This window comes from Anoplophora glabripennis, unplaced genomic scaffold (assembly GCF_000390285.2).
Source record: "Anoplophora glabripennis isolate ALB-LARVAE unplaced genomic scaffold, Agla_2.0 scaffold22, whole genome shotgun sequence".
Taxonomy (NCBI): Eukaryota; Metazoa; Arthropoda; class Insecta; order Coleoptera; family Cerambycidae; genus Anoplophora; species Anoplophora glabripennis.
In genome coordinates this window covers 1,398,781-1,423,465 of record NW_019416298.1, presented here as the reverse complement: position 1 = coordinate 1,423,465, position 24,685 = coordinate 1,398,781, and the positions used below count along the sequence as shown (strand labels likewise).

Genomic DNA, 24,685 nt, shown 5'->3' with positions numbered 1-24,685 from the left:
GAACTGCCTATTCCTGATTTAAACCATCTGCAGGCTCGACTTATAGACAAGATTCGTGAAATTAACAATACCTCGAGCATCTTAGAAAATGTCTTTAATTCTTTGAGGAACAGGTGTGAAAAGTGCTTGGAACAAGGAGGGGGGCACTTTCAGCAGCTGCTTTAATTTATTGTTATAACAAGGAGGGGGACACTTTCCGCAGCTCCTTTAATTGTTTGTTATTGTTATCACGATTATTCTTTAAAATAAAGTTATATAGTCATTAACGTTATTGAAAGTGACAGCTGCTATACAGCTCGTTGAGAAATGAGGTTAAGTTGGTCGCTATAAGCTACTCCCTACGTCCTTAGCTCAGTTACAAGATAAAAATAAGATTTCTATTCTTGTTTCTAGTCCATTTTCCATTCTAAAAACAATTTTGAAAGGGAAATCGAAATAATGCTAATTTTCCACATTAAAGAAACCTATCTGATCCGTAAACAAAGCATTATTTTATTTTGGATCACTTACATGTCGACAACAAACGTAAGTAACAGTTTATCCAATGTAAACAATGCTGTTTGCTAACAACAATCGTCTGTTATGTCACAGCAATTTTCGCGACAGGCGTTTTGTAACTAATGCCACTGTATAATTATTTAGTAAATTAGCGTTAATTAACCGCGAAAATCGTATGTAATTAACGATAAATACTACGCGGTCTTCAGTTTTTTTTTTTTCACTTTTCGTTTTTTCCTCAACAAACGTCGTACAAAGTTGAACAACCCCAATGATAAATTACCATTCAAAGCAATTGCGTAGCCTCTTCTTTTACCTACCCTATATTTTTCCAGATTTAAACAAGGTACGCCAGAACTGGCAACGACGCGGAGAATATTCAGGATAATAATTAATTATTACAACCTCGCTTATACTTTTGTAGTATATATTCGTGAACGGCGACTGGTATTTAATATTTATTTTATGGATAATAAAGATGACACAATATTATGACTTACGGCAAAACGTGATTTGAGTTAATAACCACAATTCATTCATTATCAATACATACATATGAACAATAATCCAGAGATTTAATTTACAGAAGCAAGGTGAACGCTTTCATCGAGATCTGAAAGAAATTGAAGAGACCAAGACAGATGGGACAATATGACGGAAGATTATTACCCACTGAAAAGAGAAACTGAAGACGGTGGTTCGACAAAAATCCGAAACTTACAGCGGATGTCGTTCGGGGACAAAAACACGTTACAAACGTAAAAAATATGTAGTTTGTAGTTTGAATTTTTTCATTCAAAATTACACAATTTTAAATGCTCAAATTTGGGCTTCAATCATTTCCGAATTTTTTTAATATTTACAGAGGAGACGGTACAAAAAATTTGTTTTATAACGAGCGTTCAAATAAAAACGTGGTCGAAGTTGGCTCTGACACATTGGACGTAGGGAGTAGCTTATAGCGACCAACTTAACCTCATTTCTCAACGAGCTGTATAGCAGCTGTCAGTTTCAATAACGTTAATGACTATATAACTTTATTTTAAAGAATAATCGTGATAACAATAACAAACAATTAAAGGAGCTGCGGAAAGTGTCCCCCTCCTTGTTATAACAATAAATTAAAGCAGCTGCTGAAAGTGTCCCCCTCCTTGTTCCAAGCACTTTTCACACCTGTTCCTCAAAGAATTAAAGACATTTTCTAAGATGCTCGGGGTATTGTTAATTTCACGAATCTTGTCTATAAGTCGAGCCTGCAGATGGTTTAAATCAGGAATAGGCAGTTCAAAAATAGTGTTTTTAAGGTAAGGCCACAAAAAGAAATCACACGGCGTAATATCACATGACCTCGGTGGAAATTCATGTTCAGCATTGAGACTTATTAGTCGATTTTGGAAAACTTCCCTCAACATATTCATCGTCTCGCCTGCCGTATGTGCCCTTGCGCCATCTTGTTGAAAGTAAAAGTTTGTAATTTCGTTTTCTTCCAGCTGGTTAACAAAAGGAGCGATAATTTCTTCTCTATACCTTTGCGCAGTAAGAGTACCATTAAAAAAAATAGGTCCATAAATCCTCCTTCGATTGAGAGCACACCAAACTCCAATTTTTTGAGCGTGTAGAGGGCCCTCGACAAAAAAGTTATCTGGTTTTTCAGAAGACCACATTCTCATATTCTGTGAGTTTACGTAACCACTTAAATGAAACCAGGCTTCATCAGAAAAAAAGGTGATATTATGAAGTTCACCGTAGTTGTTTAAAAACCATTCACAAAATACAGCCCGTCGCGGAAAATCAACTTCATGAAGTTCTTGCTGACAAGTTAAACGATAGGAGAACAAACGCAAATCTTTTTTTAACACTGTGTGGCAGGTACCGACTGATACTCCCACCATTTGTGATAAAACACGTACAGAAGTTCTTGGCGCATTTTCCATTATTTGTTGGACATTTTCTTTTAATTCTTCAGTCCGCTTTTTAGGTCGGCCGCTTCCTTCTTTTCTTGTTACACTGCCCGTTTCACGAAAAACATTAACACAACGCTGAACTGCACTTTGAAAAATTTTGTACTCAACAACGCCGGGAAATTGATTTTGAAATTCTATGAAACATTCCTCAATAGAATACTTCCATATTCCATCAATCTTGCGTCCATTTCTAAAGTAGGACTCTATGATAAACACTTTTTGTTCTTGAGAAAACACCATTTTAAACGCTTTTTAAAACGAAAATATTCAAATTGACAGCGGCGATATAGCGCTTTGACAGATGACGTTTAAGTTCATTTGCTATAATTTTCAGAACCAACTTGACCACGTTCTTATTTGAACGCTCGTTACTATCCATCCTCACATTGGTGACAATATAATAAATGTTATAAAATCAATGGGTTAGCACTGCTTACAATGACGTATTTTATTCATAGTACGAATACCTATTTAGTATTACTATTCTTCAAGTGCAAGACGACATCTTAAAAGTTTTACAAATAAAACTATTATAGCTATTTCATTGGGACGTAAAAATATCGATGACGCGGGACAGATTCACTTTCGTATTAAATTTATTTCCAAAAGTAAATAATACAAATTCAAATAAGAGGGAAAAATTAAGAGCTCATCAATCCTTGGAAAAATATTTGTTTGATTGTTTGACTTTATGATTTTGGCGTTACTTAATATTAATTTGAATTAAAAAATGTCTGTTGTAAACGGCAAAACATAAGCACAACAGTATAAATCACATATTTATACACTTTGCACAACATTAACAAGTACAATTAAGAAAATAAGTGATAAAAAGAACTTAATTATTATCCCATTTTTGTCTTATCTAGGAATTACTTAAATCCTCGTTAGTAATTAAATTATAAGTTGACGTAAACGGACAACGACTTGAGTCCCCGAATCTTGGGCACTTAATCTAATAGGGGTGTGTATACGTGACTTCTGCTGGAAGTGACTATTATCAAGTAATTAAGCCTAAGCGATAGGCTTAATTGATTTTTAATTTTTGACGCATCACCACTGCTCCCAAAATAGATAATTTGATTGCTGCCGAATTTAGAACCAAAACAACAAATAGGTTATTAGTAAAGGTCAGCTGTAGTGATTTACGTGATAATGTCATGTGAGAATAGAACGGAATTCGAATTTTTACACCACCCTTAATCTTACAAATCTGCACTTCTACAAGCTACAAGGCCTTAAGGTCAACACTGAGAGGGTTCTGTAACAAATAGGCAACCAGCAATACAGTTTTATAGATTTTATTACACAGTTTGTCTAAATATGAATTAATGCACAAATAACAGACTTTCCTCTATTCTAACGTAGGTTTTCTATAAAATGGAAATAGTTTGAAACTCAAATAACTTTTTGGTGTAAAGAAATTTGTAATTTGCCGCTTTTATACAAGCCTCACACAAAAACAAACAACTATAGCATTTTACACAATGTTTTTTTCAATGTTTTGACACATTGCGTAATTATATTTCTAACAAAAAATACTCCATCTACTTTTCTGGAACGAGCAGTCATTTTCGATTTTTCTTATTTCAACATCCAGTGTCTCTAAAACGAAACGAACGACGAAACACTTTTTAGCTTAACTTACGAAAATCAGTATTTCTGCTACCGAAAATTTTACATTTAGTGACTAATGGACTTTTTGCAAGGAACGCCTCAATTTTTAAGGAAGATTTTAATTAAAAAATAATTACATATCTGCTTTAAAGTTAATTTTAAGTAATTATTTGTATAAGTAATTAGTTTTTTTCTGAACACCAAAAAAAAAATTGGAATGTAATTGCTGTTTACTTAATAGGAATATGCCAACTTGAAAAATAGAAAAAGTCCAGCCGATCGTTCTGGATTACAAATAAACCTGCAACTTGCTTCCAGTGAATATTTTTCCTTTACAAAACATTAAATTAACCAATTTACATGTCTGGCATTGCCCAGTCCAATTTTTAATGAGCGATTAAACGTTTATTTATATACAAATTTTTAATGCAAAAAAAAACTCACAATCCAGTTACGAAAATAAGTGTCCGCAAGAAGGTCAAAGTTAATAATGTAATATGTACATGGATTTATCTCATAAATTAAATTCTCAGAACTCTGAATTCGATTGTTTTTTGTTTTGTTTTTGTGTGCAGTATTCATACAGTAAAAGTGTAATCAGTTGAATTGCGGTCAACTTACCTAAAGATTAAAATACAGGGTGATCACAAATGGTGACCAAAAATGAAACCTCGTATTCTTTGGTGAATTCATGTTTTTTAAATAACTTAAAAACTAGTAAGTGAAATAATTTAAAATTGGGCACATACAGGGTGTCCCATTAATATTGCGAAAAAATTCAGGGGGAGTTTCCTTGGCCAAAAATAAGAAAGTTCCTATAAACATATGTTCGAAAATGCTTCGTTTCGGAGATACAGGGTGTTAAAATTTAGAGAAAATACAAGGTTTTTACTAATATCTAGAGAGTGATTCATACATAATATAGAAACACTATTACCGTAAAGTGTATAAAACTTAAAATGATTTTTATAATAGTTCAATATTATTTGTTTATGTGATGATGTGCCGCTCTCTTTGCACATCGATAGGATCTATAACAGTCATAGACTGAGTTACACTGAACGCGATTTATTTCCTATCTCTGTCTATCGCACTTATTACAGATAGGGAAATGCTCTTTTTAGTGGGTGTAAACGGACGTACGTAGAATTCGAGTTAGCCGTAGTTAGAAACGTCAAACTATAAGCGCGCGCGAGGGTTTGCATATTCCGTGACTATAGTAAATTTATAAATTAAAAAAATACAATCGGGACGTTTTAAAACGTAGGAATAATAATTAAAATGGATCAAAGTGCCGGTTGTAGCAAACGGTCTGTTGCTCATAAACGCCCTAACCTATGCGATGCGGAATTAATAATGGTAAAAAACGTGTATAAAGGAATTCGGTCGCGAAATTCTAATACAAGTGTAAGTGAAGCTGTTGATATGTGTAGTTCGTTGACAAAAGTATCCGTTGCTACTGTTTATCGTGCCATAAAAAATAGTGTAGAAGTGAATCCAAAGAAGAAAAAAGTGGAAACACGAGGGAGGAAGAAAATAGAAGTCGACGTTGACGTGAAATACTCCATACGTAGGAAAATTCATGGATTTTTCTTTAGAAATGAAATACCAACGATAAAGAAAATTCAAGCTGCAATAGCTGAAGATGAGGATATTCCTAATTTCTCTGATAAGGTTCTTAGAAGAATAATGCGTGACATGAATTTTCGATATTTGAAACGGAATCGGAATAGTATGCTCGTTGAAAAAGACGAAATTGTGGTATGGCGAAGAGAATACTTAGAAAAAATAAGAGAACTTCGTGCATCTGGTAAGAAGATATATTACATGGATGAAACATGGGTAAACGAAGGTCATACTGTATCAAAAGTTTGGCAGGATGGTAATGTTAAGAGTAAGAGACAAGCATTTTTAGATGGATTTTCTACTGGATTAAAGGCACCTTCTGGAAAAGGACGAAGATTGATTATAACACATATTGGAAGCGATACGGGATTTTTAGAAAATGGTTTGCATGTATTTGAGTCACGAAAAACGGGAGATTATCATGAAGATATGAACAGCGACGTGTTTGAAAAATGGTTTGAATATGTTTTATCATATCTGGAGCCAGGAGCAGTTGTTGTGATGGATAACGCACCTTATCATAGTAGAAGAGTTGAAATGTTACCGACATCAGCATGGAGAAAAGGAAATATTATGGACTGGTTACAATCGAAAAATATTGAATATACAGAAACCATGCTAAAAGTACAATTATTAAAAATTGTCCAAAGAGAAAAAGGTCAATACATTAAGTATGTAGTGGATGAGATGGCCAAAGATCGAGGAATTCGTGTACTCCGTTTACCGCCATACCACTGTGAATTAAACCCAATTGAGTTGGTTTGGGCACAAATAAAGAATGAAATCGCACGAAAAAACACCACCTTTAAAATAAACGACGTGAAATTATTATTACAGGATGCTATTAATCACGTCACTGCTGAAACATGGTGTAAGTGTATTGGACATGCACAGAAAGAGGAACAACGTATGTGGGATCTTGATACAACGGTAGAAGTGTTCATAGAACCAGTCATTATTCATTTGGGTGAAGATGATTCTAGTGATAGTGATAGCAACAGTGATATGTGAAATATATAATGTGAATAATGTGATATGTAAGTATTTAAATATATTAATAGTGAAGTGATTATGTGGCAGTGAAGTGAAAGTGTGACAGTGATAATATTCGTGAGATAATTATTATAAAATATGTAAGTACCTACTTAAATAAATATATTAATAGTAAACATTACAATATTTTGCGGCGGCGTAAGCCGGGTGGTGGTGGGTTATCGATGCCCAAGAGGGCATCGTTTTATAGAAAACACTTAAAATTTAAAAACAAAATGTTACTAAAATATTTTTGAAGTTTTCTCGATAAAACCTCTAAAAATAATAGATGTTATGTTTTATTATATTTTTTCCATATTTTCTACATCTTGTTGCCTTTTACGTATACACGCCTATGGATTTTCGATCCCCCCACGCCTCATCCTCCTTACTAGTCCAAGAGCTAGCGATGAATCACTCTCTATAATTTCGACCGCGGAGTATAGTTTTTAAGTTATTTAAAAACATTAATTCACCAAAGAATACGAGGTTTCATTTTTGGTCACCGTTCGTGAATCGCCCTGTATACATTGTTTCGTTGTTCTGGACTGTTAAGGCTTTCGACCAAAATATTTACCGCAAAAACAAGTTTCCTTTCGTTTAAATAAATCGATTTACTGGTAATTAACGAAATTTATTCCCTAATCACCAATTACACAGCATTACTAAATGAAATTACACGTAATAAATAGCCCGATTACACTTAATTGCAGATTTCTAAATACTATCCATTAAAAAGCCGATGGAAAATAAAAACGTTTTCGATTACCGTTGCCTTTTTTACGATTCTAATAAGAAAGGAAATAAAGGCAGACAAAACATAATATTTTAGGGCATAAAAAGACATCCGCATATAACTGCAGCACCAGATCCCAAGAAATGATCATAGAGTCCTTAGGAATTAGTCAGTCTCACTTGATTTGTAGTTACATAAACAAACGACTACAAAAACAATCAGAGATTTAAAGCAGAACACTCGAAAACGCCATTGTCTAGCAATATAAGTAGGCCTGGTATAATCGAGTAAAAGACAAAGTAGTGCTTTCCATAGTCGAGGTACCCAACGAAATGCGGTCAACAGTCAGGCAATAGCCATAATATTATGTAAGACTCTGCAATACCCGCCGGTGAAAGTGGAATTACATCCAACACGTTCCTTATCTCCCCAACGGTAGAGGCACTACGCCTGCCAAGGTCAATCTACTTCTAGTTTGTTGGCTTATTTGCATCTTTTGTAGAAATATCGATTTTTCTGGGAGGAATATTGAGAAGCACGAAATATAAAGGGGGACCTTCGAAGAGAAGTATGAGAAATGTATTTTGCAATAAGATAAAGAGCAATAGTTGTCTAATTAAACAAATTAATAAGTACAGGCACAGGATTTGAGTAAACTCAGCGGATGGAGCACGTCAAAATCATATGGATAGCCAAAAGGGGTCTCCAAAGCAGCCCACTGTTTTTATTTTGCCCGTGTAATCGTTATTTCGTCGACCCAAACTACTAATATTTTACAAAATTATATAATTTTTCAAACAAACAAATTAATCGATTATTTTTTTCAGAAGACAATTTTTTGATGGTTGTTGTTGCAGTGGAACGGCCTCTGGCCTCTGCTTCTTTCTTCGGCGTCGAAACTCCTCTGGACGGCTACTGTGTAGTGGTTGATTTTGGGTTTTGTAAAAATAAAACACAGAATTTTTGTTGCTTGTAACGCGTGAGCTGGTTGTTTGCAACCTAGCCGGCCGCGCTCCGATCATTATACAGGGTGTTAAAAAAGAGTGTAAAATATTTCAGGAGGTAATAGTATGAACCAAAATAAGCAGAAAAGTCTCAATAAACATGGGTCCGCAAAGCAACAGTTGCGGAGATATGGACCACTATTCGTTTTTCAAACATATTATTTTATTAGGAATAAACCGACAAAGGAAGCTTTTAACAAACAAAAAACAAAGTTACAGAAGATGTTCAAAGTGCCCTCCGTCCATTTCCAAGCAGGCACGACATCTTCGTCTCAACGATATTCGAACTCTTTCGAAAACACCCTCCTTGGTTTGGATTTCTTGACACTTTTGATTAATCCGTAGCTGCAGCTCTTCCAGGCTATTTACAGGAGTACCATACACTAATGTCTTCAAATATCCCCAAACAAAGAAATCTAGAGGGTTCAGATCAGGCGATCTTGGAGGCCATAAAACAGGTCCGGCCCTTCCTACCCATCTATGTGGAAAAGTTTGGTGTAAATGCTCTCTAACGGCCATGGAAAAATGAGCTGGAGCACCATCATGCTGGAACCACATTTGTTGCCTCTGATTCAAAGGAATGTCTTCCAAAAACTCATACAGTGTGTTCTGCAGAAAGTTGAGGTAAGCAGCGCCTGTTAATCGGTTTGGTAAAACAACAGGACCTAGAAACCTGTCACCTACAATACCCATCCAAATGTTTAATGAAAAACGTGCCTGATGTCCAGATTCTATTAGAGCATGAGGATTTTCGTCGGCCCAAATATGCGTATTGTGAAAATTAAACACTCCATTTCTTGTGAACCCGGCCTCATCAGTAAAAAGAATGTTTGCAAGAAAACGAGGGTCTTCAGCATCATGACGTAGAAACCAGCGGCAAAAAACCAAACGTGCTTGATGATCATTTATTGGATTTAAGGCCTGTACTCGTTGCACATGGTATGGATAAAGCAGTTGCTCGTGAAGGATTCTCCAAACAAGAGGACCACTAATTCCTACCTCGGCTGATATTCTCCGCACACTCGTACCTGGATTCTGCTCTACCAGTGCTAGAATTTCTTCTTCTGCTCTAGGAGTGGATACCGACCTTGGTCTTCCGGATAAATGGCACTGTTTGCTCAAGGAACCGGTATCACGCAATCTTTGGTGAATTCTTCCAAACATGCGTTGTGAAGGAATCTGGCGATTTGGATAAGCGTCAACATAAAGACGTCGCGCTTCGGTGGCGTTCCCATTAGCACGACCATACATGAAATGCATGTCTGTTAATTCTGCGTTAGAGTAACCAGCCATAGCGAAAGAAAACTTGTGCACTGAGAACAACTGTCAAATACGTACTGTTTATTTCACTAAACATCAACCAACTATTATAAGAAAATACACAACGTTTTTGCAAAATAAAAAAAGGGGCTAAAAAACATAAAACATTCCATATCTCCGCAACCGTTACTTTGCGGACCCATGTTTATTGAGACTTTTCTGCTTATTTTGGTTCATACTATTACCTCCTTAAATATTTTACACTCTTTTTTTAACACCCTGTATTATCGGACATTCGATTCAAGCAACTTCGCTCTAGATTAAGCTTTACAAAAAGAATTCGCAACTACGCAAAGTCAAATCACCGTCTACGATTCAATATTACAACGAAAAATTCCACGTTGCAAACAACCAGCTCACACGTTACAAGCAACAAAAACTCTGCGTTTTATTTTAACAAAACCCAAAATCAACTATTACACAATAATCGTCCAGAGGGGTTTCGCCGACGAAAAAAGAAGCAACAACAACGATCAAAAAATTGTCTTCTGAAAAAATAAAGTAATACAAAATAAAATAAAAACAAACAAAATAAAATAAAACAAAATAAAACAAAACAAAATAAGACAAAAACAAACAAAACTAAATAAAATAAAATAGAAAAAATAAACAAAACAAAACAAAAATAAAACAAAAAATAAATAAAAATAAAATAAAATAGGTAAATCAAACCGAAACCCTGAGGCGAGTTCAAATAAAACAGTTTAACTATAAAAAAAAATTTTAATATGTAATCCGAAACAATCCGCACACGATAATTGAAGTCGAGCTACTATAAGTGGTGGTGGCATAAAAATGATAGGTAAACAAAACACGATGCACACACGCGACTAGGTTTCGTTTTGTTCTCTAAAAATGTTGTAATTCCACAAACAATTTTCATTTGTTTATGTCAAAATCAAAGTCTTCTTTACATTTTTAACTACTATGTAATATATTTTTGAGTAACACACAGATGATAATGGACTTTTTCGGGATATATCCTACAGCTTGACGCTTCAAGAAAGCAATAGTTTTTGGGGATATTTGTTGATGTTATAGTCTGTTTAGAAATGAAAGAGAGTAATAAAAGCTTATTATGTATGCAAATCGTAAATAAATGTAGTACTGGTGCTTATATTCAATATTTTTATAACGAGCGTTCAAATAAAAACGTGGTCGAAGTTGGCTCTGACACATTGGACGTAGGGCATAGCTTATAGCGACCAACTTAACCTCATTTCTCAACGAGCTGTATAGCAGCTGTCAGTTTGAATAACAAAGCGGCGATACTGCGCTTTGACAGATGACGTTTAAGTTCATTTGCTATACGCTACGCCCTACGTCCAAATTTTCAGAACCAACTTGACCACGTTTTTATTTGAACGCTCGTTATTATGTATTATCGGTATACATGAGGTGTACTTTTCAAAAAACTTTGTGTGACCGGGTTGTACTAAATTGTACAAGGTAGCTAAAATTTAATCCCCGACAATCCGTCTTTGTCTATGCCGCTTCAATTTCTCGGTCCATTTCTCTTATAAGCAAACAATATAAAAACAGCATTTCAAAACATGAGGCTACTTTAAGCATCATAACCGGGTTAAGAGGGTTTTTAGTAATTCAAATAAAATTATTCAATATTATTATCAAAATATTTATTTAAATTTAATGAATAGACTTTTATTCCACACAAAAATATATGTATTTTGAAAATTCAAATTATGGTGAGTAAATGTAGTGTTGTATAAATGTACAATAAAGAAAATAAAAAAGTAGGTATATTAAAATTCATCCTCTGAATATTCTGATGAATTATCTTCGTCTCCTAGATTGATAACGATAGGTTCCACAGTAACGTCAATTAAATTATCGAGTTCCCACATTTTCTCCTCTTCTTTTTGTACATGATGTATACATCTTTGCCAGTTATCTGCAGTTACTCGTTCCAAGGAATTTTTTAACAAAATTTTCACGTCACTTAATTTAAACGTCGTATTATTTCGCGCTACATCTCCTTTTACCTGCGCCCAGACTAATTCGATTGGGTTAAGTTCACAGTGATAAGGTGGTAACCGTAGTACCGTTATTTGGCGATTTGTTGCCATTTCATCGATAACATATTTTTTCTGATCTTTATTAAGATTGACAAGTGTCAAAAGTTCCTTTTTCACCATATTTGTTTCAAAAGAAATGTTTTTTCCGGATAACCATTGAATTATATCGGCTTTCCTCCAAGCAGTCGTAGGCGTCCGCTCGGTCTGCCGTGAATGGTAACTGGCATTATCCATGACAATTACAGACCCCGGAGGAATAAGATCCAACATCTGTGTAAAATACTCTTCGAAAACATCTGCGTTCATGTCTTCGTGATAGTCACCTGTATTTTTAGATTCAAATAAAAGTAAACCGCCATCTACAAAACCACTGGCACTACCTATATGTGTCACTATTAATCTTCGCCCTTTACCTGAAGGTGCCTTGAACCCTGTTGAAAGTCCATCCAAAAATGCTTGTCGAAAACTTTTTACATTTTTATCTTGCCATACTTTTGTTACAGTATATCCCTCGTTGACCCAAGTTTCGTCTAGATAATAAATATTCCTCCCTTCGTCACGGAATTTTCTAATTGATCTTAAGTAGGATCTTCGCCAACAAATAATTTCATCTTTATCGATAAGAACTGACTTCCTGTTCTGCTTTTCCCAGCAAAAATTCAACTCTCGTAAGACGGCCCATAATTTGCTTCTACTGATTTTTGGCAAATCGTTGTCCTCTGAAAGTTCACTTAAAATTTTGTTTAGCGTTGGTATTTCTTTTTTAAAATAAAATGAGTGTACTTTTCTGCGAATGACATTTTTGAAGAAATCATCTATAACGACTTTTGACCTCCCTGTAGATGATTTTGGGGGATTTACAGTATCTTGTTCATTTTTTGTTTCCTTTAAAAGTCTGTAGATAGTCGATTTTCCAATCCCTGTCATTTTGGAACACTTTTCCACGATGTCGTCAACACTGTTGGTAGGATTTTGGTGTTTCAATGCATTAAATACATTTAATATAATAATCTTCTCATTCTGAGACAGCGCACATCTTTTCACGCGTTTAGCAGGTACGTAATCTGATAAGCTCGACATTTTACCCAAACAATATTATATCCACTGGCACAATAGTCACTAAACACAAGTCGAATTTTACTCTACTGCACTAGCACGTCTTCGTATATTCAGCTCTAAGACTGGATTGATCTGTCACAATACACTGGCTCCTGCCCTATGATGTATCCAGTAAAATATACTAATGTACACCCATTACCTGTTAGCATTAGTGTTACCCGATAATTACCTGAAACGAAATATTTGCACGCCTATGGCCGGTTCTTATCTCGGGGTTTTATTACTCTCTTTCATTTCCAAACAGACTATAGCAATTTCTTTTATGGCCAAACAACTCTTTAGCGTTGAGAATCGACTCATAACGTGGAAAATTATTTAAATTATATACAAAAATTCTGGAAAAAATAACCGCTACAAAACTGCATTTTTATGAACCAGAAATACTTTCGGTAGTACCAAATTTGAATGAAATCGAGGACAACTACTTGACGTTACATAACTTTTTAAGATACTAAAAACAAACTAAGCCAACATATTGTCTCATTAAATATAATGTATATCCTATTATTATTATTAAAAATAACTCAACCTAGAAGGTCATTTTTTCGGTTAAAATTTAATTAACATCGCTGACGACAATTATTCTTACATGGGGACATTCTTGCGTAAATTAGCGTAAAATTTAGGTACACTATCTCAACTCTAGCGGTCGCTGTTGAGAAAGAGATGTTCGAGTTTAATTAACTTACGACATTGGCGTGAAAAGGAACGAAATTAAGTCATCCTGTCAACAAAAAGTTTAAAAAAACACTCGTAGTTTGACAAAATGCCTATTTAAGGTATTTTTTTTTGCAAGAGGATTTAGGCAGCCTCTCTGAGGGTATACTAGGGTGGAAGAGCGTTAGTTTGGGCAAATGTGAGAAATTCATAAAACCAGTAGATTTCAATTTAATACAAAAATAGCCGAATGCCTATTAAAATCGGAAGCAATACAGTACACAATTGATAATAACGAGTTTATTTCGAAACTGCCTACATTCAAGCGATATTTCTTGCCCACGTAACTTTATCGTCCGATTTTAACCAGCCCAATCGTTATTTACAATTAGACTTGAACTGACAACTTCAGACAACATTCACTTCATTTAATTCGCATATTTTAGGAGCTACGTCTTCCGAAAACGTTGCTCCCGAGAAGTTAAGTTCAAATTATTTAATCAGGAGCAATTTCGGTAGATAGGTAATTTTAATTCGGACCAATTATACCAATTTGCATACGGCGGAAAGAGAAATTAATCTAATTAGAGAAAATTGTAGCTGCATGAACATAAATTCATGCACGCTAAGACATAGGTTAAAAAAAGACTTGGCTTAATTAATGGTGACGCAAATTAACAAAGAAGTATCCATCAATATTGTCATTTTTATTTCAAAAACTATTTGACGTTTTATCACTTAAAAATGGTCATACATACAAATACATTTTTGTAAAGCCTTTGGTTAAATCTTAAAAAAAAATAAATTAAAAAAATAATTGTGTTGCAAAAATTATCTACTTTTGGGTTTTATTAAAAAATTGTATTTTTTTACGTCTAGCCAACGAACAGTGCAGTGACGTGACTGCTAATTCTGAGCAGATCTTAGCAATGAGTTCCTCACGGCTCTGTAGTGGGGCCCTGACTGTTTAATATTTTTATAAATGACACATCTGACATTTATTGCGTATTAGTATTAAATAGTTACTGTTTAAAAACGATAGATCATTTCCAACCTTCGGATTTCCCAACGTTGTTTTGTTGTCAAAGGTTCGGCTTATCCTCCTAGTTGACGAAACGTCGTAAATATTCTACTCCGTATTTGCATAAATTACTAAATAATGTAAAAATTTTGTACATTCGTTTACATTTTTTTACATTTCATTTGCCATTTGTCTAATTTTAGATCTAATACGAATGCGAATAATAACTAACTCCCCCAATGTGTCATGTGTAACAATCATTCTGTAATTTCCGACAAAAAAAAAATTATTGAATTTGTAGTATTTACAAACCTTACATCTCTCGACTACTGTAGTCTCTAGCGTCTTTCGTGAATTGTGATTCGAATAGTGTTTACATTAGTTTTTCAATTGTCAAAAATGGCTTACTTGTTGTGCAAAACCGTACTTATCTTATCAACTTCGACGTCACCTGTTACATAGGTGTTGTATAACAATGAAAAAGTAATACTAACGGTTGGTAGAAGGAAGCGCAAAAAAGAAATACGCCTAGATAGGAAATTCTGAAAGGAAGCCTAGTTAGTTGAAGATAGGCAGTTGAAGTGCGAACAGTGTGGAGATCGGTAGTAAGACGATCGGCGGGCAGTGTGACAAAGTAGTGTAAAATTAATTGTTTAAAGTGTTATTAGTCAGCAGGTAATATTCTTTAAGTACTTTGTTGTTAATTGTTCTATGAAATCTTATGATTGTGATGTTTATAGATGTTTCGTGACAATAATTCTGTATATGTTTAGCCTTCATTGTCTTACGCTTAGGGGCGTATATTTTTCTAATATAAAATTGTTACAATTATTATTTAAGGTTGTTCATTATTTATGACATGTTCAAATATGTATTTTGTCGAGACCGCCCAGATAGTACAATAACGACTTCTTTATTTCACATTTAACTTGTTTTAAACAAGATCAGGTTGTACTTTGATTTCTTGTGTCCACTTTATGTCACACGTCTATACGAGCCTTGTTGCAGTTATTAACATTTTCGCCCGTGCGGAATGAATCTGGATTACGCTGGATAGCCTCCCGTATGGGACTCCAGTGTTAAGAAGGACCTTCCGAAATCTCAACTTTAGCTGAGTAGCCTCCCGTATGATGGGACCTCAGTACCTTCCGGCTCTGCCGGCTAACTAACACCAAATCTCTCCAGTTTTACTTGGAAGTGTGTATGACTAATATGAGGTAACAGATGACATTTAGTGACACATTAAATGAGACAGGACTTATTTATCATTAGCAAAGGTTCTTAAATTATGCCTTTGATTAGCGGTTGTTTTGTATTTATATTTGGGTGGTAAGAGCAACGATCGTGGGTTTCTCTGCCATGCTCTTTCCCCGCAGGAGCTCTAGGTGAGCCTGGCACTCTCCTTTTATGTTTAATGGTTGTTAATGTTTTTTGTTGTTCTTTCTATTTGTCACATGTTTAATTTGAATTGTATGTAAATAAAGGTTAGGTGTATTTACTCTGCTTTTGTTTTATATAATTAAACCATACATCCCCTCTACAAAGTTAGTAGCCAGCGCCTCCCGGTCAATTAAAAATGTATACACACAACGTAGGGATTCCTTATGACGATCACATATTTTTGGCCACAACTACGTTTACTTATTTTTTGTCGAACCTAGGGTTGTTATACTACATTGTATAACAACTCGTAGTTGATGGAGATCGTTTTAATTTATGGTAAAGCAAGACAGCATTTGTGTGATGGTGAAGCATTTGTGTTATGGTAAAGCAAGACAACATATGTGTTAGTTCGTAGAAACTGGATAAGACGGGCCCAAATGTGTTTCCAAGTCGGTGGAGTTGTTGTAACATCAAGTTTTAGTTGAACTTCAAATTAACAGATGGCGCGATTAAAGCATAGCAAATACTCCACTAATTCTTTAACTGACATTTCTGTCAACTGTCGAAACATCACAACTTTTTTAACACCAGAGCAGTACTCGTAATAACAACGCCGCCTTTGTCCCCCCCAAACCATCCGTTGGACATTGGTTATCATTAAAATCGGGTAATAATAATTTATGGCGATCGAGAAATTAAAATGGTTTCTGTGTGCCTTACAAAACCACAACGGTGACCATGAGATTAGATCACTTCGAGCATAAGTGTTAAGTGTCGAGTTGTATTCCAGTCACGAAACTGTAGAATTAAAGCCATCCACAAATAGGTATATTCTATTTTATCGTTTAAATATCACCTTTCGCTTAATACTATACAGATAATATTTCGAAAAATGCCATAATGTTACAAATTGTGGATAACTAGAGACGCAACAGTAGATACTGCTTTGCTCAAGTTTAAATAATGTTATAACAGCAAAAATAACATTTTGTTGTAATGTCCGACAGTAAATCGTACATTCCAGGACCGTACTTCGTTTCCACGTCTTGACATAACAAAAAATGGACATGTTTGTAAGTTAATTTTGTACACCACAACGACATACGTATAAGAAAACGAGAATTTTTTTATGGATTAGTAAATAATCAAGACGAAAATGGAACAGTTGAATTAAAGACTATCTACGACTGGTGGCGGAACAAAGAGTAATTCAGGTTAAAAAGCTTGGACAGTCAAATGTATATTTGACATTATTCTACAAGTAAAATACAAAAAGCAAAACATGTGTAACCTGATAAATACGCTTTTTGGGTGTAATTTTTGGGCTAACTTTCTATAAGCCAAAGTCGTAATTATAAATTCTAGATTCCATATTAACGGCGCCCATGGTGCATTCAAACTAAACGCAAATATCTCATTCTACTGACGAAACGTATGCTACTGTTTATGTCGGCCAAAATTATAAACTCGATGTCTCTAGTCGATACCTATCTGTTTTAAAAGTACGTTGTATGGATGTTTCATATGGTAACGCTAATTTTTGTTGGAAATAAACTTCTGCAAAAAATTAAGGTAGCAAAAAATTTTTTGAATTTTTAGTGATTTTTCAGAATCTCAGTTAAAAATGATCGTATCAAGGTTTTAAAAAAAGCATTTTAAAGCGCCGAATGTCTAGTTTCCAGATTTCTTAGTTCAAAATTTTTAGGAGCGACAGTCATCGCGAAATTCTAAGAAATAAGACTAAAAAAATTTTTTTTCAATTTTTTGCGGTTTTTTTCTCTGTCCACGGCCTTGGAAAAATTTTTTACACAAAAATCATGATATGAAGTTGATAGCCTGTTCATTCAGCTTTAATTTCTTTTTTTTAAATTTTCTCTACGTTAATTTGACCCGGAGATATTCGACTACGAATACAAAAGCGTCCTTTTGGCTTTAACCATCAATATCTCAACAACTAATGATCAGACAGAAAATTGACGGGCAGTTTCGAAATCTCGAATAAACCTCCTACAAGGCTATGTAGCGTTCTTGGAAGAAAAAAATTTTCTTTCATCCTCGACATTAACTTGAAAAAGTGAAAAAAGTGACTTTTTGACTTGTTTTGCTAAGTCGATCGCATCTTTGCTAATATCAATGGAGAGTCTAATGCTTGTACGAATTTTTACACATCGATGTACCCCCAAAAGCTCCGTAAATGGGCAGATCGATCTATCGAACGGTTTTTTCGGACCGCTTAATCAAAATTTCAGAAAAATTTAAAGGAGCAAAATTTACATTTCTGAGCATCCTGTATCGTTTGTAAAAATGAAAAATTTGATTTTTTTTTCAATTCTTTCACAATTGGGCATTTTTTGCTCATTGAATTTTTTTGTGTAAACAATTTTTCCAATTTTTTTAGTCTTATTTCTTAGAATTTCGCGATGACTGTCGCTTTTAACAATTTTGAGTTAAGAAATCTGGAAACTAGACATTCGGCGCTTTAAAATGCTTTTTTTAAAACCTTGATACGATCATTTTTAACTGAGATACAGCATTCTTAAAAATCACTAAAAATTAGAAACATTTGTTTGCTCCCTTAATTTTTTGCAGAAGTTTAGTTCTAAATATTATGTAGAATGATAATTGCGATATGCGCCTGCTGAAAAAGTTGTGCATAATTGTTGGCGCAAAAAAAATTAGGGTTACTATAATAAAACATCTATACCGAAACAGATACCAACTGAACTAATTGTACATTTGTCTTTACGGTCATCACATAATTATTGTTTAAATCTGTTCGCGTGCAAAAAAATTACGAAACACGTGTCTCAAACAGCTTACACAAATCTTTTGTAAAGAATTATTAAAAAAAAGAGAGAGAGAAACGACTATGCTTAATTTATTTGATTCGCCAGTGAAAATTGTAATTTGAACCGACTTACCAGAATACGACGACTTGGACGTCTCCAACAGCTTGAAGGTAAAGGGGATGTGGACCTTCATCATGTTCATTTGCGGCACCCTGGGCGGCACCTGGTGCAGATTTGACGGAAAGACGAACTCTTCGCCGTGTACTCGCAGCACCATCATGTTCCTAAAACCAAATAAATTATTTCAATGCTTGTATCAATCCTGCTCAGAGATGGAACTAGGAACGATGACCTTTAGCTCTTATCGTATACCAGCATCGATAGAAAAGTTGTATTAGCGTTCACAACAACCGTAAGCTAATAACCATGAGAGAGAAATTATGACATCGTTAAATAATCTCTCGCTTGGCGATTGCTCCAAAGTTGGCCATGACCCAAAAGCGATTTTCGTGGTTTGTTGACAACCTTTCGAATGCACCAACCAAAAAACAGTTAAAACTTAAAACACGTCCATAATTTTTAACATGTTGCAATAATCGAGACATACAGGGTGTTTCATAACTCTTCCGACGCAGAGCAGGCACGTGTAAAGGTTCTTAAAAAATATCGATCTGTTATGTAACATTTTTTTCTGGGATGTATGGAAAGATATATTGGCCTCTGAAGATGAGTGTTAAATTTTCAAAAACAATATTTCAGCAATGCCTTAACATAGGGTAAACAAATTTGGTACATGATTTGCGTTTATTGTTATATTTAATTGGTAAAAATATGAATTTTTGAGGCCAATAAGGGCCGGACTAGGAGTAAGGCGCCCTTAAAATGATATCGATTTTTTATATCAGTGTGCCAATTATTAAATAATTTTGCCAGTATTACAGGAAATTTAATTTTAAAAATTTTTTTACCCCTACAAATTTCTCGAAAAAATGACGCATTTTGAGAAAATCGGAATTTTGTGAAACAGCGTCATTACTAATTGAATCGAACAAAAAATTAAATACCTATGCAATTTTATGACTAGTAGGCTTTGGTTTGATGTGTCATTTTTGACATTTACAAAAAAGTATCAAGAAAAAGCAATTTCATTAAATTAGATACTTTATTTTGTTTTTAACACATTAAGGAAAGGGGAACTTACAAACAAAACATTAACAAATTCGACTTTATCCACATGAACTACCGACATCTTTAGATAGCACTAAAATAACTGTTGAAAATGGCCATCATTTTCTCTAATATAAAGGCTGTCTTACAAAAAACGCCCCAAGCTGTAACTGTTAATAAATTGTTCTATTTAAAAAACAAAAGACTGTTGTTAATGGCTTGACAAATACTACAATCGAGCACTGATTTTAATCTTTGTTGTCATCATCAGAACGTTAGGCGATTTTCAATTGTTTTTTCTTAATAGTCAAATTATTATTTTTTGGCTTGTTCGATAGAGTATTTTTTCTGCAGTCAACGATATATTACAACTTGATATTTCTTAAATATTTTATGGAAAAAATATTTTTTTACAAAATTTATTAGAGAAATGCCATGTCTAATTCACGGCAACTTCTGATAAAAATGTGAAATTTGCTATGAAAACAATTCAATTTAGAAGCATTAATTGTATACATTTTTGGGAGTTTAACGCTATAGTAAACAGTTACAAATTGTGCACCACATGTTAAAACTGTTGAACATTCATATTACGAATACGAGAGATTTATTATTAACATTTGTGAATAAACTTTCATATATTATTATAACTACGATTATTTTATTTTAAAAAAATATTGTAATGTTTAAGAATATATTATGGCACATAATTTAATTTAGACCCATTAAAGTTAGTTTAGCTTTATTTCCAACATTATCGTTTGTCTGTGCATCTCGTTAAAAATATAAAATTCTATTAACCGCGCGTGAACAATTCTTGGAAGAATAATAATTCAATCGTGATGTTTTGTCGGCGACTCACCACGTGATACAATATTTGTTTTGTTTGACTATATTTACTCATCTAGGCATAATAACAATGCATTATTATTTACCCAACTCATTGATACACATATGCTTTCCACTAAAATTAAATAACCCTCAGGAATACTACGATTAAAATTTATGTACGCTTTGTGGACGTTTCGCCAAATTCACCGTCCTCCTCAGCGTGCCCTACCACAGTAGTTTTAGTTCATATTCCACCAAGAACTGGTTTGTACGTTCCTTTGGACATGTACACATACATTTGAATTTTGAAACAACAATAGCATTATTTTATTTAAAGAAAGCTCCCCCGCAAACCCCAAAGCCTAAATTTCCAAAATTGAAATCAAAGTAGTCCCTGAAATATTCTAATGGGCCGTCATCGTAAGACAGCCTGTATAATAAACAAGTTCTAAAATAGTCCACTCATATTCCGCATAATATTTTCATTTTCTGGCAATTCTTATTTAAAACAATGTAATCTCTAAGCATACCACTAACATTTTCACTGGTACATTCAACTTTGAGGTTTTTGACTTCATTTTATGGTCAGAACCATTGACAGCGTCCTGACTAATAAATGATATTTCTACTTCATGAATCTATAAACAAATACACCAAGTTTAATGATATCTTATGTTTTTCCTCACATAAGTGCAGGTTTTAGATCATTTTTGATATATAAAAATAATAAATAAACAATCAAGATTACAAGAAAATTTCAAGTATAATGAATAATACATATATGTAAAACAGACTGTAATATAAATGTTATCACATCCTATTCGAAGCACCAAAAATGTGTGGGAATCTCAAAACTTTGCAACAATGATATCAAAAACAATTTTACATTATATTAAAGCACAATAAAAAGTTAACAGGTATAACTGATAACTTGATTTGGTTACTAAAAGTGGTAAAACTCATTAATTATTAGTTTATCATAGTGTGAAATAAAAACTCAGCTGAGGTATTATCGAAACTTTTAAGTTTTTTTCCACAGTATACGCCTCGAAAGCAATAGTATGTTTCGAAACTAATAGCAGATATTTCAGAAATGGATACACTTACACGTCATCGGAATTACGCAAATGACTCCACAAAGTACTAATTATTACACAATAATTTAAATTATACTCGAAATATACTAATATCGACGTTGTCCATCGTTAAATGCTTCCCAATGTCTTGATATAGCATAAACCTATGTTATACAACGTTTCCGACCCAGATCCTAATGCAGCAGGACAATGCGGTTTTAAATGCATATTGTTGAATGGAATTACATAATTCAAATATTCGTTATTTTAAACAATATGTATACATTTTAATTAATGTACTTTTTCGTAATAAAATCAACACTGTGCTTACTACTAAAACTGAAAACGATTCTTCTTCACAACGATATTTTTTATTGCATTTATATTTTGAGAGACTGGAAAGCATAATTTTGTTGAAAAAAATCACGATTTTATCTCTAAAATTAGAAAGTTTTGTTGCGCATTACAGTCGTTGCTCAAACTTGGCAAAAATATTATATTTGTTTTGCGCATTACCTAATTTCAAACACACGTGCAGACATTTTCCACAACTTTAAACGAATCGTGATTAAAATTGAGAAAAACGACCAATATCGATTATTGGTCGTTTCATTAGCATTCCAAACAATATTATCAAACCACGACCTACGCTTACTGCATTTTTTTATTACTTGTAAATATGCCAAGGATGATTTATAAGGCCAATAATGCCCCTAGTTTATGGTAGTTATATATTCTTGACGCAAGATTTTTTTTTAGTGAACGATCAAACGAATCTTGACTACTGAAAGAGAAATATTTCTTACATCCAACCAACATTTTCAATCATAACGAAATTATTGTAAGAATCGTATTTAAAAAAAAATATTAAATAGCAAATTGCATAAGTTTCTCTTAAATAACATCAATTTGCTATAATGACCACAGTCTATTTTTATTATTATGCAATGCCCAATGAATGTAATAAAATGTGCTAGTTTAAATGTCAGTGGCGTAGGCATGAGAATCTCATAAAACCTAATCCTAAAGATTTTCGAATTTTTGAAAGATTGAAGCTATCCTCAAAATACCTATAAAATTATACGAAACTTAGTCAATCTAGAAAGAGTACCTAGGTATCTTATGTGAAAAAACTTTGACTACAAAATTTATTACATAGTAAACAACAACAACGTTCCCATGACAAAAGATTTTCCCATTATTATCTGCTTCTTATTAGTAAAATTAGATAAGACAAATTAGCACATTCATATGCGGAAATCACAATCATTTATCTATTCCACACATTTATGAATGCGAGGATTTAAATAAAAAACTCGTTCAATCATAATGAAATAAAATATTCATAAAATTCATTTGCAATTTCACCCTTCACCACTTGCAAAATCGGGCGAGTGGGTGTGATTTCTGCATACTTCTGCGAACCTAGCAACCGGAGAAAAAACGATATTCTAGTTCTATTAGCCTTAAATATAAGAGAAAATAATAACAAACCTGGTGATGAACAATATCATGGCACAGAAACATAACAATACCGCGAGGACGGAGAAAATATTGGACAATTCAGCAGCCGACACTAGCAACGTAGTCATTGTTTTGGTCACCATTGTTTATATACCCAATGCGCGAATAAATTACCACACTGACATCGCTACAACGCGACAACAACACGCGAACTGCTACAGATTGAATTGAGTTGGGAGAGCTGTAGTAGAACGTCAAGCCCCCATTTACTTTTCCACGACGGGCATCATTGACATTTGACGTCACTTGACGTTTGGAGATGCGTTGTTCTCAGAACAGCTAAAGTGCGTTTGTTTGGTGTTCAGAGCAATTGCAGCTCTGTTCATTCGATAGTTTTTCGTTAATATCTTCAAATTGAAAACATTTCAAATTGAGAATTTTAATAAGCTAAAACTTTTTTTAAGTTCAATTCAAATCCAATGGCTTTTAAAACAACTTACATTATCGACTATTGCATTTGAGTGTGGTTTACTCTTACTTTACACTGTGTATGGCTAACAACAAATTTGTGTGCTGTAATTTCTTCAAATGGTACAATCGATCAAACAGGGCTCTGAGATGTCAAAATGTTTGTTGTTTACGGTGTTTATCAGCTGTTTCGGCTGATAGAGTTTGTGTACATTTTCGTTATATTTACATTGTTTGCTTGGGTGCTACTTACATTCGATAGCACCGAGATGAGTTCAGATGAGAAACTAGTTTCCGTAGATTTTGAGGTCTTTGGCAGAGTCCAAGGTAAATATACGTTTCACTTTCTTAATTAAATATCTAATTGCTTGCGTTTCTAGGGGTATTTTTCCGCAAGGTAAGATATCTGCTTGAATGTACAATTGAGGTAAGTTAACAGCATGAAAATTTGATTTTAGTATACCGAACAACAAGCCAAGCGTCTAGGACTGAGAGGTTGGTGTATGAATACCGTACAGGATACTGTCAAAGGAGTTATAGAAGGAAGTCCGTCTAAGGTTGCCGAGATGTAAGTACCTCTAATTGACTCACTGTTCATACTTACTCGGTCCTAATTTTTAGGAAGCAATGGTTAGAGAGGACGGGTAGTCCCCAGTCTAGAATCGACAGGGCAGTGTTCAGTAAAGAAAAGGATATCGGCAAGTTCTCGTATGACAGCTTTAAAATCAAACGATAATTTGACAGACGTCTAGAAAAAATTCAAGTATGTAATAATTTAATTATTTATTATTCAGTATTAAAATATTTAAAAACTGTCTCGGTGATTTTTTGCCTATTTTAAACTTTTAATTACATAACTCTGTTGAAATTCAACTTG

General features: G+C 33.9%; 2 protein-coding genes across 2 annotated transcripts in view; one reads left to right on the top strand and one right to left on the bottom strand.

Annotated features, from left to right (window-relative positions):
- The window catches only part of LOC108917274 (cell growth regulator with RING finger domain protein 1), a 50,708-nt gene extending 27,092 nt beyond the window's left edge, over window positions 1–23,616 (bottom strand). Inside the window, exons 1-2 of the mRNA XM_018723783.1 lie at window positions 23,371–23,616; window positions 18,935–19,086 (exon numbers count right to left, since the gene is read on the bottom strand). Coding sequence (XP_018579299.1) covers window positions 18,935–19,086; window positions 23,371–23,483 — 265 coding nt within the window. The 5' untranslated portion in view covers window positions 23,484–23,616. The remainder of the gene's footprint in view (window positions 1–18,934; window positions 19,087–23,370) is intronic.
- A 343-nt stretch (window positions 23,617–23,959) lies between these two features.
- On the top strand, window positions 23,960–24,623 carry LOC108917286 (acylphosphatase-1-like). The gene is made up of 4 exons (XM_018723800.1): window positions 23,960–24,135; window positions 24,189–24,205; window positions 24,267–24,376; window positions 24,430–24,623. Exons 1-4 carry the CDS (start codon window positions 23,967–23,969, stop codon window positions 24,542–24,544), a joined length of 411 nt encoding a protein of 136 aa, XP_018579316.1. The 5' UTR covers window positions 23,960–23,966; the 3' UTR covers window positions 24,545–24,623.
- The last annotated feature ends 62 nt before the right edge of the window (window positions 24,624–24,685 follow it).